The sequence below is a fragment of the Aulonocara sp. 'chitande type north' Nkhata Bay genome, linkage group LG5, assembly GCF_057382095.1.
Source record: "Aulonocara sp. 'chitande type north' Nkhata Bay isolate Kocher_YH1m ecotype deep benthic linkage group LG5, A_spYH_male_GT1.1, whole genome shotgun sequence".
NCBI classification, from domain to species: domain Eukaryota; kingdom Metazoa; phylum Chordata; class Actinopteri; order Cichliformes; family Cichlidae; genus Aulonocara; species Aulonocara sp. 'chitande type north' Nkhata Bay.
Genome location: NC_141348.1, coordinates 21557841 through 21573390, shown reverse-complemented (window position 1 = coordinate 21573390; position 15550 = coordinate 21557841). Strand labels below are relative to the sequence as shown.

General features: G+C 37.0%; 1 protein-coding gene across 7 annotated transcripts; it reads left to right on the top strand.

Annotated features, from left to right (window-relative positions):
• Positions 1-734: 734 nt before the first annotated feature.
• On the top strand, positions 735-14359 carry arfgap1 (ADP-ribosylation factor GTPase activating protein 1). Of its 7 annotated transcripts, XM_086292023.1 has the most exons (14): positions 735-947; positions 4206-4276; positions 4675-4784; positions 5099-5270; positions 5522-5622; positions 5729-5815; positions 6271-6385; positions 6484-6540; positions 7764-7796; positions 8004-8033; positions 8693-8749; positions 10092-10151; positions 10610-10665; positions 10784-14359. In XM_086292023.1, the coding sequence occupies exons 2-14, from the start codon at positions 4217-4219 to the stop codon at positions 11121-11123; spliced, it is 1278 nt and encodes a 425-aa protein (XP_086148149.1). In that variant the 5' UTR covers positions 735-947; positions 4206-4216; the 3' UTR covers positions 11124-14359. The 7 variants fall into 7 exon arrangements, with proteins under 7 accessions (XP_086148149.1, XP_086148150.1, XP_086148151.1 ...); XM_086292024.1 differs by lacking the exon at positions 8004-8033; XM_086292025.1 differs by lacking the exon at positions 10092-10151 and having other exon boundaries at positions 10616-10665.
• The last annotated feature ends 1191 nt before the right edge of the window (positions 14360-15550 follow it).

The window sequence follows — 15550 nt, the reverse complement described above, 5'->3', positions numbered from 1 at the left end:
AAATTCACAATTTTTCAGTCTTGGGATGTGATACTACTAAACACCTAATTAACAGCTGGAATAACAGGAATGACAAACTGTTATCACACTGAACCTGTTCAGCATTAGGAATATGTGTTGTGTCTGAAGCAAAAAGAGGAATTCTCTGATCAACATTAGAAAACAATCAGTTAGATCATAGTAAGACAAAGCAGTATTTCTCAATGTAAGCTATTCTGGAGTATGACAGGAGATATATAACATCATAATATCAATTAATTACTCCTGTTTTACATGCAGCTGTTCACTGTAGCAGAAAGTCTGTTTCTGATATTTATTGTGGATTCAGTAGAAAGCAATGAGAAAGAAGCCATTCACATATTTTGTTATTATAAACCTAATTCCATGTGGAGCACAAACTCGCATTTATCACTGAAATTGAAGTTCAGTTAATCAGAAAGACTCACATTGAATTTTGGGATATTATTTCAAGTATTTCAAGAATTTGGTGTGCAGTTTTTAAGTGTTTTTTAATATGAGTTTCTAAGTTTGCTGCTTGATAAATCAGACAATGATAGCAGAGTGCTGAAATGTGACCTTATTTATTTATTTATTTACAAACTGTATTGTCGTCGTCGTGGTTGTGGACTGTGACTCAAAAAGAAAAAAAACCTCAAACCCCCACACACTCCAGTCCAGTAACAAGCAGCAATGAGCAGGTTAAAGGCGCCATTAAAATGCAAAAGAAGAAGAAGAATCACTCCCATAATGCATTGCATTGCCAACGTATGCAAACAGGAACATGGCTACCGGTGTTTAACATCAGCATTCTTGAAAAATTATCTTCTCCCTGACCGACATAGTCTGTGATACACCAGCTTTTGCTGATCCTCCGCGACAGGAGAAAGGTCGGAGTTTATCAGTAGACTTTGGAAACAGCTCCTCGCTTCTTCGTCGGTCACAGACAGGTAACGGGTCAGTTAGCTAGCTCCCGGTGAAGCTAACGCTACCAGTGCTGCTAATCTCGTCAGTTCATTTAAATGTTATCATCGCTGTCATCTCCTTTTGGAGATGGACTGTGAATCATTAGTCAAAGCAAGACGTGGAAAACACACCAGTATACTTTTATACCTGTGCTGTGAAACACACACATTAAGCCCCTGCATGGGGGCGGTAGTTTTTGTGTCTCCCAGAGCTTTGACACGTCTGCACCTCAGCTAAAACTTAATTGTCATGTAACTCGTAATTTGACTGTTAACTAGACTGCTGCTTGCTTTTATGCTTTATAGGGAGAGCAATGTAACAGCGTATAATGACGTATGTTTATGGTTTATAATTAAGCAGCTTGTTTGCCAGTTATCGTAGATGTCTGCCTTTTTTTCATTCAGATCGCAGTCGCGTATTGATCAGTTAAACAAGCGTGAGGGGGAATATGTTAATGTCACAGACATAATGCTGACAGAAAGAGACTAATGCTGAAAGAAAAAGAAAGGGCAAAATGTTCTGGAGTGACGGTGGAAGATCGGGTCCTGCTGAAGTAGGAGCACCATTTTCAGTAAGCAAGCACGGTAACAATGTGGCATTTAAGTCACCGAGTGGAACTACACACTCGAGGAACACTACATTTATTTACACCGAGACCACTGCCCCACAATCTGCCCCCAAAGCACAGCTAACCAGGGCTGAAGGCGAGGAAATTAGAATCTAGAGATGTGGCAGAAATCACCACAAGAACCAAACTTCAGACTTGGTAAAGGTCATGGTAAAATAAGTGCATTGGTGGCAAACATGAGGTCCAGGAGGCCAGAAGTGACCCAGCAGACTCCCAATTTGGATCTCTGGACCATCTGAACAAGTAAAGGAGGGCGTAACTCTTGAACCAAGTTTTATAGCTTTTCTTCCTGATAAGGTCCTCCCATATGTTTATTCATTGTGTACCTAAGCTCTTAAGTGACAGAAATGTGCCTGTTTTTTTTTTGTTGTTGTTTGTTTGTTTTTTACATTTTATTACTGTCTTCTATAGATGGTTCAGTGTTTTGTTTTGTTTTTCCTTCTTACAATGGGACTACAGTACAAATCAATAACATGTTTTCTATGACTTGATAAAACATCTATAATTGCAGGAGCTACCATTTTTTTTCTGTAATTATACAAATGTATTTCTCACAGTTTAAGCCCAAAAAGTCCTGCTGACAGATTTTTCATTTACTACAGCAGCATTTCCTTATCACGCAGAAAGGTTTATGGATGTTGTCGAATTATTAACATATCTCAGAGATTAAAAGTGTAGTTAAACTTCTTTACACTGACAAAAAGAAAAGTTTCACTGATGGAAGTGGGCTGTGTGCAGCCCACGATGTAAAATGAGTTTGACCTTCCTGCACTAAAGTAAGGGGTGAAAGTTAAAGGGGAAAAAATAGTTATAACGAAGGGAAATGTTTAAAAATGAAATGTTACACCTATTTCAGTTTTTAAAAGGATTTAGGATTTTCAGAAGACTTGGGTATAACAGTATTTTGTTATGAGAGAATATAATAATTTTGAGGAGTACTCGAGTATGAGAATATACTGATAAGGCAATCAATTGCTGAGAGGGGTACATAGAGTGAGTGAGCATGGGAACAAAGTGTATATGATGAGTTGTCAGCGTAATCCTGTTTAATGAAACCAGATTATATTTGCAAGCCGTCTGCCAGCCAGTGAATAGCCAAAAGCATTGCCAGTTGTTATTTGAAAATACTCAGGCTTTGTAGGATATCTTTTTTTTTTTTTTGCTAAACATGTGCAAGACTTGGTAGATGTTGCTTCAGGTAAAACTCAGATGTCTGGTTTACCCTGTTATGTAATATCAGCATCTTTTATTATTGAACAGATTAGATAGGCAGTGGATTAGCCAGTCAAGCAGACTTATTGTCAGCATTTTTTATTTTTTACAGCTCATTAATCTTCATGACCTTTATTAATGTGTAACAAGGAAACAAAGGCAGGGTTGTATTTAAATACATAGGCATGTCTGGTCTGCATACAGTAAAGGCATTTGGTGTTTATTTGCTACTGTATCTGACAGAAAATGATGCATTTTTTCTGATAAAGAAAACAGATGATATGCTTGTTTTGAAGTGGTTTACTCAGTGGTTGGGAATTTCCGTTGGTTCTGGCTAAAACGTCTGGGGAGGGCGGATCAGTGAATACCCTAAATGGCATTCACTGGTTTCAGCTTCTCAAATATCATAATACTCATACTTTTCTTTTATTAGTAAACTAATCAGTTGGAAAAACAAAAAACAATTCCACTTACTTTGTCCTATTTCCATTAATATTTATGAAAGTGTTAATCTTTAAAAATGGGTACCAAAAGTGCAATGAATGACATTATAAATGGTTAAATGATGACCTGATATGGCGGAGCACTGCAGTTTAAACAATACATTTTGTGTTCACTGATGGTAATTACTACATAAATCTATTAAGTTTGTTTGAGGTTGTGGAGAGAAGCTATAAGAATCATTGTGATTGCTGCTTGGTGCATGTTGGGCAGGGGTCTAGTTTGATGCTGTCTCTGTGCCGTGGTCAAAGATAAAAACGTGAAAACAAAGAAGCTGTAGGGGTTTCATGATTGTAAAATGGTGTGGCTAAATTACCTGCAGTAGCCTCCCACATTGTGCATACTTACTGCCAGATGCAGCAGAAAATCAGGTGAATATTTGATAATTCATTAATGCTTTAATTTGAATTCACAATAAAATGTTAGATTCATTCTTCCTGTGAACAAAAAGCATTTAAAAAGTTACATTTATAACATTTTTCATATAAACTTTTACAGTTTGTCAGCAGTAACTCGTGGTTTGATGAATATTTGGTTGAATTTTGACCTCTTACTGCAGCTTTTTTCTGTGTGTGTTTCATGGCTGCAGCCTGTGGAGCAGGTTCAGGTCCTTTAAAGTTCATCATCTAAACATTTCCTCTGATTGCTGTCCAGCCTTTGGATATGTTGGTTCAGTTTCACAAATTAAACCTGCCCTCTATAATAGAATACAAAAATAAAGTGATACTCCAGTGAGACTGTGTGATTTCAGTGTGGGAAACAGATGATGGGTATTGGTGGCATTTAATTAGTTGCTTAGCAACATGAAGTTGGGTTGATGAGTATTAATTCTCAGGGGTTTGTATTAGTATTTTTGTTCCAGTAGTTGTCTTTAAGATGATCCTCTGCAATTTTGTTTCAGTGTGAGTCATCATGGCGAGTCCAAGGACCAGAAGAGTTCTGAAGGAAGTGAGAACTCAGGATGAGAATAATGTAAGTCCTTAAAGCTTCTGATCCATGTGGCTTAACTTCAGTTCTTAACCAAAATAATCTCAGCCCACCGGAACGTTTTTATTCTACTTTACAGAGAAGATAGCAGCTCCTTGAGAGGTTGCACTTTTGCACTATCGTCCTCTAAATGGCCCCAAATAAATGAATCACAAGAGGGCACACATTCTAGTTTAATTAGAGAAGGTTATTTCTAATATTCAGATCACACATTAGGAAAAACTGTATCATAGAGTTTGTTTGTAAGAACATTAGTTGGCTTTTTGCTGGAGAAAATCAAATGAAGAACTCCAGGGTATATCATTGAATATGAAGTGTGTTGTTGTTGTTGTTTTTTTACCTGCTTATATTCATCTGTTTTTTTTTTTTTGGTTTTTTTTCAGCTGTGTTTTGAGTGTGGAGCTTTTAACCCTCAGTGGGTTAGTGTGACATATGGCATCTGGATTTGTCTCGAGTGCTCTGGCAAGCACAGGGGCCTGGGAGTACATCTCAGGTAACAATGTGATGAGTCATGGTGTCTCTTAACTTTAGTCACATTTTTGTGACATTTGGCAAACTAAAAAGACATGTTAAACTTTGAGATAAGTTTACTATAGTAAAATAACATACAGTTATTAGTCAAAAAAATACATTTTAATCAAATGCTCTAGTGTATATATGGATTGGTTTTGTGAATATGTTACATTATTGGAAGAACATTGTTTACAAGCAACAGTCCAGAGTAGTCTGTGTATTCCTTCAAATGATCACAAAGAAATTGTTACAGCCTGATAATATGCAGTTTTATCTTTCCTTCCCCGTCTGCAGTTTTGTGCGCTCGGTCACCATGGACAAGTGGAAAGATATTGAACTGGAGAAAATGAAAGCAGGTGGAAATGGAAAATTCCGCTTGTTTCTTGAATTGCAAGATGATTATGATCCAAACTGGACTCTGCAGGAGAAATACAACAGCAGAGCTGCTGCACTCTTCAGGGACAAGGTAAGCTTCACACTCAGTTCTTAATTATTCCTGATGCTTTTTTTCTTCCAGTAACCCACTCACAGAGGACCGGATAAAACATAATGGAATAGAATAGCCCTTTATTGTCATTGTACATGTACAACGAAATTGTGGTTTAAATTATAAATGTATATCCTCAGTAATGAGATATATTTAGCTTGATATGTTTAGATATAATGCTTTCCAGTTTGCGCTAACATCTTCACCCTTGTTCATCACTGCATTGACAGGTCGCAACATTAGCAGAGGGAAAGGAGTGGTCCATTGAGACCTCCCCTGCAAGAAACTGGACGTCCCCTCAACCCAAAAGCACTCTTTCATCCTCTCATCGGTATGAATGAAGGAGATTTTAAACTTACTAATGCTGGGTCTGATACTAGGTAGAGAACAGCAGGCATCAAAACAGCAAATTGATATTTCTGTAATGTAAAATTTAGTTCTGGAGGATCTGGACAGAACTCGGCGAAATCCAGTGATAAAGCTTTTGAAGACTGGCTGAGTGATGATGTTAACTCTTATCAGAGGTAGGTTTCTAAAGTTTTTTATAAACATTAATATGGCAGCAAATGACTATTTGCTATGCAGAGATACATAGTGTATATCAGTGACATCTTTGGCAGAGAATAAGGTGTCATTCCTGTAATTATTGGTGTAACTTCATTTGCGCATACAAGGAAAAACATGAACGTTAAAGCTATATCGCAAACTACAGTGTGGAGACTTTGAGAGATAATTCATAATTATTTAAAAATGCCAGCTTGACTTCATATTTATGACTGTATCTTGATTTATTGTCTCTCATGTACACAACCTTTCTGGAAATGGATAAAATCCAAAGTAATGAGTGACGTTTGAAATGTTATTGCCCTTGTCTAATATCTGAAATTTTGCTAATTGTACATTTAAGTTTCCTTTATGAATCTTTGTTCTATTGGCTTGTGTACATTCAAAATAAAAAAAATCTTTCCTGCTTTTTCAGTGGAGGTGGTTACAGTGGGAATCAAGAGAACCGGTACGTTGGATTTGGCAACACAGTGACCCCAGAGAAGAAAGAAGAGGACTTCCTGAACAATGCCATGTCCTCTATTTATTCAGTAAGTCAAGACACACTTTTTTGGGGGGGTGGGCTGAACTGTATTTTAATTTTTTTTCTTTCTTAATATAACTTAACTTTTAAACATTTTATTAACAGGGTTGGAGCAGTTTTACTGTTGGAGCTAGCAAGTTTGCCTCTATTGCCAAAGATAATGTAAGTGACTTCAAACAAAGGTTAACTCATTCAATTTAATAATAAACTGAATAGGAAATGTATTCATTTTGTTTTTCTCAATGTGATACCAAAATCAACAAAAGCAGGCATTTTTGCATAAGCTTATTGAGAGCAAGATGTCTACACTATTTTAAGTGAGGTGTTTGTATTGTAATAGCTGGGCTCTACCCTGGGTTGTCTTAACCTGATTGCTGATGTCAGGCTAAGTGGTCACACATGGCTGGATGGCAAACTATAATTCTGGAAAAACATGAAGAGGCAGAAATTAACACAGCTCCTGCAGAAAAAGCAGTGGTTTGAGTGAAAGTAAGAGGAAATGCACTGTGTGAAAGTGTTTATTTAAATGTTTTGATCAGTTAGACTGGAAAAAATTACTATGAAGGTTAAACTATTTGAAGGCATTGAAGGAAAGCCATCAACAGCGCTGACTGTCTAAGAAGTTAACACACTTATCAGTATCACAACTTTATCATTAAGACACTGCCCATTGTAATCTGATAGATTATTCTATTAAATTAATGGTTAAATGTGCATGTGACAGTTTTAGTTTTAATCATTTTCAGCTGTGTAAACCCATTGGTGTGTAATTGTCAGAGAAAAACAAACGAACCAAAAAAACAAAACAAAAGTATAACTTTAGAGCCTCCTACTGTCTGCCTATTGAAGTCCAAAAGACCTGCCAGGATTAGTGATGCTATTTCCTGGAGAAGTGATTGGCCAGTAGGATTTCATACCTGTTGACCTCTAATCTGAAACCCAACCTGCTCTGAGGCAGGTTAGGTCTGCAGCCTAAGTTACTATGGTGATATACCCTAGAAAGAAGTTAACCCTCCTTCCCCAGGGTTAACCCTGAACTTGCCTGGATAAAACAAAAACCTGCTTTGCAGTACAGGCCTCTGTACTGAACATCTTAAATCTGGCCCTGAGAAATAGAGTCCATAGCATAATAATTTAGCAAGAGTAAAAATGAACATTTTTCCAACTAACAGAACATTTTAAAAGCTAAACCAAAACAAGCCAGTACACTCTGGACATTACCGGAAACTGATAATGCCAAAAAATTAAAAACTGAAAATAGAAAAACTATAAATCTGATCCACACAAAGATGTTTTATTTTCATAGAATTTATGTTGGGCATTTAACTTGTGTATTTAAAAAAACAAAACTTTAAATGGTGATTATTTTTGTCCCTCTCATGCAGACAACTAAACTTGCAAACCAAGCAACCTTAAAGGTAAGTCTATCGCATCTCGAGTAGCCAGTTATTGCTCCTGTTAATAAAGGTTTTTGACTCTTCTACAGACTGTATTAAGTAGTCTCCTCTTTCTTTTGATGGTATAAGCATGCGTATGCCATTTGCTTGTAAATATTTTAATAATATAAACCTACAAGCAATAACTGTATTACTACTTTACTATCTCTTTGCCTTCTGTGGATCTAGTTAAGGGGCTATAAAGCGCCCCCAGAACCGGTAAAGCAGTTTGTAAATGCATGGTGCTTCTTTTATATCTTTTTTTTTTTTTTTTTTAATATGTATCTACCATTTTTGTTTTTTCAGAATTATTGTCTGCTTTTTAGTTATTTTTTTTAACACTTTTAAAGAAACCTTTAACAAAAAATGTTGTCAGAATTGTCGTCTCCATGTGCTTCTGTTTGGTTAAACACAAGGCATTTTGTCTCTTCTCATATTTGAATTTGGAATATATGGATAACCTTTAGGACAAATGGAATAGGAGTGAACAGAAGCACTGTTCACTCACATCCACTGATTATGGGTTATCCTTTTTATGCATGCCAGTGTTTGTGTTTACTGCTAACAGCGCTGAAGAGGGACAATGGTATGCAAACACCTGATTGGTTTCTGTGAAAAAACGTGGGGAGTCCTTGATGCTATTCTGTAGAATTGAACACACAGAGTAAGAAGCAAAAATATCGTAATATTTGGGGTTATAGATGTGCCATGCTGCCAGTGTCTTGAACCATTACACCCTCTAGTGCTTGTTCAGTGTCATGGTGGATGGGAATGCTCAGGCTGCATGCTACTGCAGAACAAGCAGCTCAGTGTCTTGCAGTACTGTGAATGTTAAACTGTTTCATTCAAGTGAACTCTCCTCTCTGACTTCCAACTAGGCCACTGAGTTAGGACAGACATTAAATGAGAATGTTATCAAACCTACTCAAGAAAAGGTAACATTGATGTTTGAAGTTGTTGATTTGGTGGTGGGATGCAGTGCTTTTAGACACGAAACAGCTTCAGATGTGAATGTGCTATTTTCTCCGCTGCCTGTCTGTGCCAGTTTATCTGCTGTATGCCAACTAACATTAAACGACAAACCTGTAGTTTCAAAGATGGAAGGGGGGGGGGGGTAAACACAAAGCTTTGTCTCTCTCTCAGTCAGTGACTCAGCTGTGGGATTTGCAGAAGCGTACGACTGTGAGCTGTTTATTTGGGAACGTGTGTGAGTCAGTGTGAACTGTCACTGGATCAAGCCTATAGCACAAACATTTTTAACAGCCAAACTCTTTGTTCACGTCATGTCTGAGTTCAAAGTCTCCAGCTTTCAGTGCACAAAATGACATCACGACTATTCTACTAGGTTTTGGTGTTGCTTTACTGGAGCCATTTTTATGTTCTTGAATCAGTGACAGCCGCAGTGAATTCCCTATAAACAGACAGCAGCATGCATAGATTCTGTAGGCAACAGACTATTTATTTATTTATTTATTTTGTACCATAAGCTTCCTGAAAATTCGTGGCTTGTTTTCTGAGTGCTGTTAAGGCTCAAAGCTGTTACGCTTGAGCTGGTTTTGGTTGCATTCAGGTCAAAATGCAATCTCAAAACCACCGGCTGTCTGCTCACAGTAAACAAGACGTGATGCATCCTGGAGCTCTTCATTTGAAAGCCACAGCTCGTTACCTTTGGGGATTTGGTGTGTCTGAGCTTTGTTGTTGTTGTTTTTTTTCCTCTTTCTTTTGACATCATGTAATATTAGAACACATGTTACCATTTTTGCAGTAATAGTAAGTGTTTTTGACACAATGCTTCTGCTTAGCAGATTTAACTGCCAAGTGAGCAGCTCCTGGATGTCATCTTTTAAAAAAAAAAGAAAGAAAAGAAAACAAAAGTATTTTTCCTTTTTTTAAATTTTTTTTTTTTAAATTCAATTCCAGCATCAGCAGGGTAATTGACTTTTCAATCTTAACTGTTACACATAGAAGGGTGCCTCTTTTTACCATGCTTTGTAGTGATTTATTCTCTTTGAGTGGACCGACAGAAACAAAATGCTTTTGTCTTTTAATGTAGTGTTGGCAATATTAATTTAATGTATCTGTAGTCTGTGCTTTTTTTTTAAACACTCTTTACTGTCTTTCTTCTTCTTCCTCTTCTTTTAAATCATCTGTGCTGTTTAAAAAAATAAACAAAAAAACTGTATTGTTTTTTTTCCACAATCAAAAATGAGCTCTTCACCACGCATTTCATTAGACTGTTGTTTTTATTAGTTTTTAACAATAATTTGGCTCGTCCAGGTGAAAGATGGCAAATTGCTAGATGAAATGGCAGTCAGCATCACTGGGCTGGCAAACAAGGTAGGAATGGCAGACATCTGCCACACTGTGCTGATGCAAAACCAGTCTCCCAAGTGAGGAGCAGTAGCCCTGGCACTGCTATTGCAAACAGTATCCAAAACTGCCGGAGCCCCCCGATACACTATACGCTCTAGTCCTCCAAGGAGACTGGTTTTGCAGTGCCGTTAAGTTTGAACTATACTAATTACATTTAATTTCTTGTTTTTCTTGCTGCCATTTTGTTGTGGTGGTGAGTACATGATGTAAAAGAGTTAGAAAATGTGTTTTTGTGTCATTTTAATATTACTGCCTTGCTAAAACTAATTTGTTTGATTGTGTAGTAAAAACTGATTTGTCGTAATGGACTTGTTAGGACTTATTATTTTTTATTACGTTATTCTTTGACCTTTGAATGAATGAAAAATAAGGTATTTTACATGTACAGGTACACTTACATAAATAGTTTATTTCCTCCTTAGGTTCAGGGAGCTGGGTCAAAGCTGACTAATCTGTTCTCTGGAAAACAAGAAGATGGGTAATAAAAAAAAAAAGCTTAATACACAATAAATGAAATGTTTCATATTCAGAATCCTAAGCACTTTGTGATGCAATGCTGTAAGCTATGGCCTGTAAAAGCATTTCTTTATGTTCAGGTCTGCTGGTGAGAGCTACCAAAACATGGATGCCACTGAGGGATATCAGGGTAGTTCTAGCCAGCCTGTTGCAAGGGACTTCTGGGAGACCTTTGGCAGCAACAGCTCCTTAAAGGCTAAGAAATCTCCCAGCAGTGACAGCTGGACCATTGCAGATAATTCTGCCAAGAAGAGCTCTGACAGTTGGGACAATTGGGGCTCTGAAGCAGCATCCAACAACAAACACAGCACAGAAGAGAGCTGGGAGGCTTGGGACAACAACTGGGAGAATGCAGATGGTAAGACAAAGAAGAGTCCCACGAAACCTGCTGAGGAAACCTGGGAGAACGCAGACTGGTAGTGACCTCACAAATCTACATCTTCTTACCTTTTTTCCTACTCTGGCATTTTTCCCTCTGACTCTCTCTGTTCATCTCAACGGCACTTACAGGGAAAGCTCCATTAGCTTTGATCCTGTTAATGCATTTAAAATATATTTATTATCCTAGAAGCAAAAGAATGAAGCCCAGGGATGAGTTGAGCTCATCATGAGACGACTATTCATAACTTTACTGAATATCAGTCCTGTATATTATTGTAAATCGTCCTTATTAAAGGGAATTGAGCTAAATCAGACCATAATGTACTGCCTGGACCTAATACTCTTAAAGGTTAAGAAGCCAGTGTTCATACTGGATCGCAGGTTTAATTTCCGTATTAAAAAAACAAAGCATGAAAGAGAAAATCTGATGTTGTAAATTTGAACCCTTGTAAATACAGTATCACCATCTAAACACTAACAACTTTATGTTCTGTGTTTAATCAGGTTTGGCCCCTTAAACATTTTCATCTCTGTTTTGTAAAATGGATCAAAAATACTTTTTCACATAATAAAGTTCATTCCACCTCGTGTTTACCATTAATCAAAATCTCTTTGGTCACGTACAGTTTAAATAAAATGATCTGATGTATAATGAGTTGAGAATAAATCTCCCTCATGGTATTAATTAATTTCATTTTAATGAGCAAGTAGCTTTTTTTTCCCTTTCTTTCCATCTTCCCAGTAGAGACCTGCAGATACAACACTGTCATGTTATCTGCACCAGCAAAAGTGCAGATAGGCGAAGGCAACAGAACGCTTTGAAGTTTGGCATGTCTAAAAGTTAGTAACTGCCATTCTGCTAAAACGGCTGCTTTAGGGTAAATCCAACTTGAAATCAAATTTTCATTGAATTTGACCCCCGTTTTGCATTTGCGAGCTTTTTAAGCCCTTTGATTGGTTGGATGAGTTAACTTTCAGTCAGCACAACCTGTCTGTAGGCCCAATTCACACTAAAATGTTCTTTTAAGCACATCCAACATCATATTTTATTTTATTTTTTGTTACACATCCTTTCAAGTAGTGTTGCTTTATGTTGCAACATTGTTTTTTTTATTTGCTTCACTGCTTAAATTAAACTGCTAAATAAATATGCCCGGAATACCTGCCAATGCTAGAATAGAATGGGGGTGGTATTGCAATATTGTGTGTTTTTCTCTCATTCTGACCTCAGAGCTGTTTGAAGTGACTTGAAACAGAATGAACTTTCCCATTAGAGTTCATGCAATCAGATCTGGCTGCATTCACTTGCAATGTGGTTTAGACTGGGCTCAGGTTGGACCAGGTGTTTTGATCAAGTTCTCTTATTAATGAATGAATAAATAAGAGTAATCACTCATATTATTAAACAAAAGAAAATGTATTTAAAGATTTCTAGTTTTGTTTTCAAGAGACATATTGTGAAATTTTTAATAAGTCATGTCTAAAGATGATATACAGTTTATTGTAGATAATTTCACACGAGAGGTCCTCTTTGCTGGTTATACTCTGTGTACTGTATGCAAGGGTGATGGTTGTGTGTCATTAATTGGACACAAGTTTGGATTTTTAGACTGTTTTATTATCAGCTCGTGACCATAGCTGGTGACAGGTCATTGTAGATTTTATCTCATACGAAGCATCTCTGTGTCGAGTGTTGTTGCACTGTGGTCGTTGTTTATATTACGAAGATTCTGTGTCACCGATATCTCTACACTGTATTAACATCTGAATTGCGGGGTAATGCTAATGAGGCTCATTATATGCTGGATGCTTTGATGGTCATAGCTCTCAAATGCTTGTTATGAATTAATTTAATCAACCTAGTGCATCCCTCGGTCAGATTAAATGGCAGCTGTGCTCACGTTGTTCATCAGAGATGCAAATGCATTTTTGAAAAGTTCATGGTTACAACAAGCGGAAATGTAATCAGTGTAAAATTGGGCTCTAGTAAGGTGTCTGGGTTGAAGTATAGGGCAATTTTGCATCAGCTAATTTCTTATGTGGCCTTTCATTTCCTGTAACCCTGTAAATTTGTTGCTTTTCATGCAAAAAATCTCCTCATACAACACTAGTTTAATGTCACTAAACCAATTACAACTTCAGGTTTTGCTAATATCAAAAGTAACATGATTGATTTGCATTTCCTGGTGCTTTTATTGGCCAATAGTTTACTCCTGCAGACAGTCCTCATTGGACACGAACACTTAGCTGATTGATTATTGAAGAATAAATGCTCCATTACCATTTTCCTACCTCTAAGAAGTCTTTGCTTTACTGCCTGGGTTAATTTAGTGAACATGTTTTATTTTATTTTTCTTCATTCTTTAGCACTGTTTTATTGTAGACCTTATCACCACTGGTAGTGTAACAGTAAAGCAGCAAATATGAGTCTACAGTGTCAGTCTGTTTTCAGTGATAATGCGGTGCTGTAAAGAAAAAAAAAATTTAATAATCACTCCTGGAAGATTTGTGTTGCTAAACCTCTGCAGTCGTGTTCATGTCTGGTCATGTGATCAAAGCCTTAAACAGCTGTGTTTGCTTTCTGTTGATACTGGTGCCACTTTACTTGTGTATATGTCAGATAACGTCAAATGATTCACTGTTACCCTCAACTTTTCCCTGTATTACTGAAGTATGTCAACTGTTTTATTATTATTTTTAACTTTATTATGGCATTAAACTGACTGCCAGTAAATGGATAAATTCTTTTTGATCTGCTCTCACTGTATCTAAACTGTTTAGTCCTGATATACCATAGTTTTTCTTTTAGTGAATCTCTTGCTGGGGTTACTAGTAATTGATTTTTGGATGATTTGCAGAATTTGTTTGTTATCAAAATGCATTTAAATGACTTAAAATATTTTTTTCTCTTTTTTTAAAAGAACTGATTGTATTTTTTGCCACATGAAGTGAGTCAAATTCTGAACTTTCCAGAGCAGCAGTTCTGCTCATTTTCTGTGCCTGTGGATAACTTGAGAATGGGTATGTCTGTGTTTGTTGACTAAACTAATAATTATGTCAGAAATTGATGTCATGCATGAGATGTTATGTGATGCTAAAAACATTCAGTTGTTTCCTAAGTGAATTTAAGTGCAGTCGTCTGCTTGACCCTTCAAGTTTCACCAGCAGACATCCTGAGGTGAGCCAGTGTTACCGTACCCCCTCCCCCAAGGCTCTGGATATTTCTCCTGTACACATGTTTCTGTGTAAAATTAAAGAAAAAAATGTGTTGTGAATGCTTTTGTGGTGCAGTCTTCTGTTGATTGTGTGGATAGATGGATGGATGGTAGTGGAGGTGACAGAGTTCAAGGAGGATCTTTGCACTGTCATGACAACTATGTTACCATCACATTTGTCCAGGTTGCTGCAGACACAGATGTGCTTTGAGCGGTCATGGGAGACATTCAAAACCGTGAAACAGCAGAAGCGTGAACATACATGGTGCACAAGAGGAACAGAGATCTAGGATTCCTCTACACTCGTAGAAAGACCTACAGCAAGAGAGTTCAACTCCTTGTCTGTGTGGTGTTTGCATGTTCTCACTTGTGCCTAGGTGGGTTATTTGAGGTTTTCCAGCTTCCTTCATTCCTCCAGAGACATAGATTTTAAGGTTAATTGGTGATTCTAAATTAGCTGAAGGTGAGGTGTATAAATCCTTGAAGTAAATGTGTGAATGTATAAAGTTTTCTGGTAAGATTAGAAGTGCTATATGAAAGCAAACATTACATTTGCACGTGCAATATAACTGAAATCAATGTAAAAATAAACTGATAGTTTAAAGAAATTAGGACACATTTACTCTGAGCTGACTGCTAAGATCAAAACAGATGGAAAAAGGAGTTGGTGAGGTCATAAGATTGTTAAAGCATCTGAGGTGCCTTCAGTGAGTGATGAAATGTGCAAATCCTGCCACTTTCTTACCACTGCTACCGAGTTTGCAATAAGCATCTTTTTTTATGTTTTGTGTTGGTTAATGTTGAATTAAAAAAAAATGATTTGATGATATAGCAGTGAGGATGGCATCTAAAGATTGTAGTACTTGTTTAAAGTAAATATCCCAACAATTCCAGAAAGTTCCTCCTATTTTCACTTTTAATGAAATCCATTTAAATCATTATGGCTGTTTTTTTCCGTGTCTTGGGTAAAACAGGGCATGACGTTGTGTAAAAACAGATGGTCTTCTCCAAGAATAATTGGATCTTTTAGGTTTTAAAACATTCTCCCCGCTCTCTGAAACTACTATTAAAGATTTATAATGTATTTATTAAAGCCAGACCATTTATCCTTTTCTAAATTGATCTGTAATTAACCATTCGGTAGCTATCCGGACCACACAGTGAAATATGAACAGTATGTAAGGGTTAAAGTGAGACGCCAGATAGAGAGTGCACAAATGATGAGGAGCCTGCCTCATTTGCAGACGGTGA

What these genes read in the sequence shown, in the direction of transcription:
- arfgap1 (XM_086292023.1), top strand. Translation starts at nt 4,217, where the DNA reads ATGGCGAGTCCAAGGACCAGAAGAGTTCTGAAGGAAGTGAGAACTCAG. An exon ending in CCATGTCCTCTATTTATTCA is followed by an intron (nt 6,386 to 6,483) that starts GTAAGTCAAGAC and finishes TTTTATTAACAG; the next exon opens with GGTTGGAGCAGTTTTACTGT. An exon ending in CCTCTATTGCCAAAGATAAT is followed by an intron (nt 6,541 to 7,763) that starts GTAAGTGACTTC and finishes CCTCTCATGCAG; the next exon opens with ACAACTAAACTTGCAAACCA.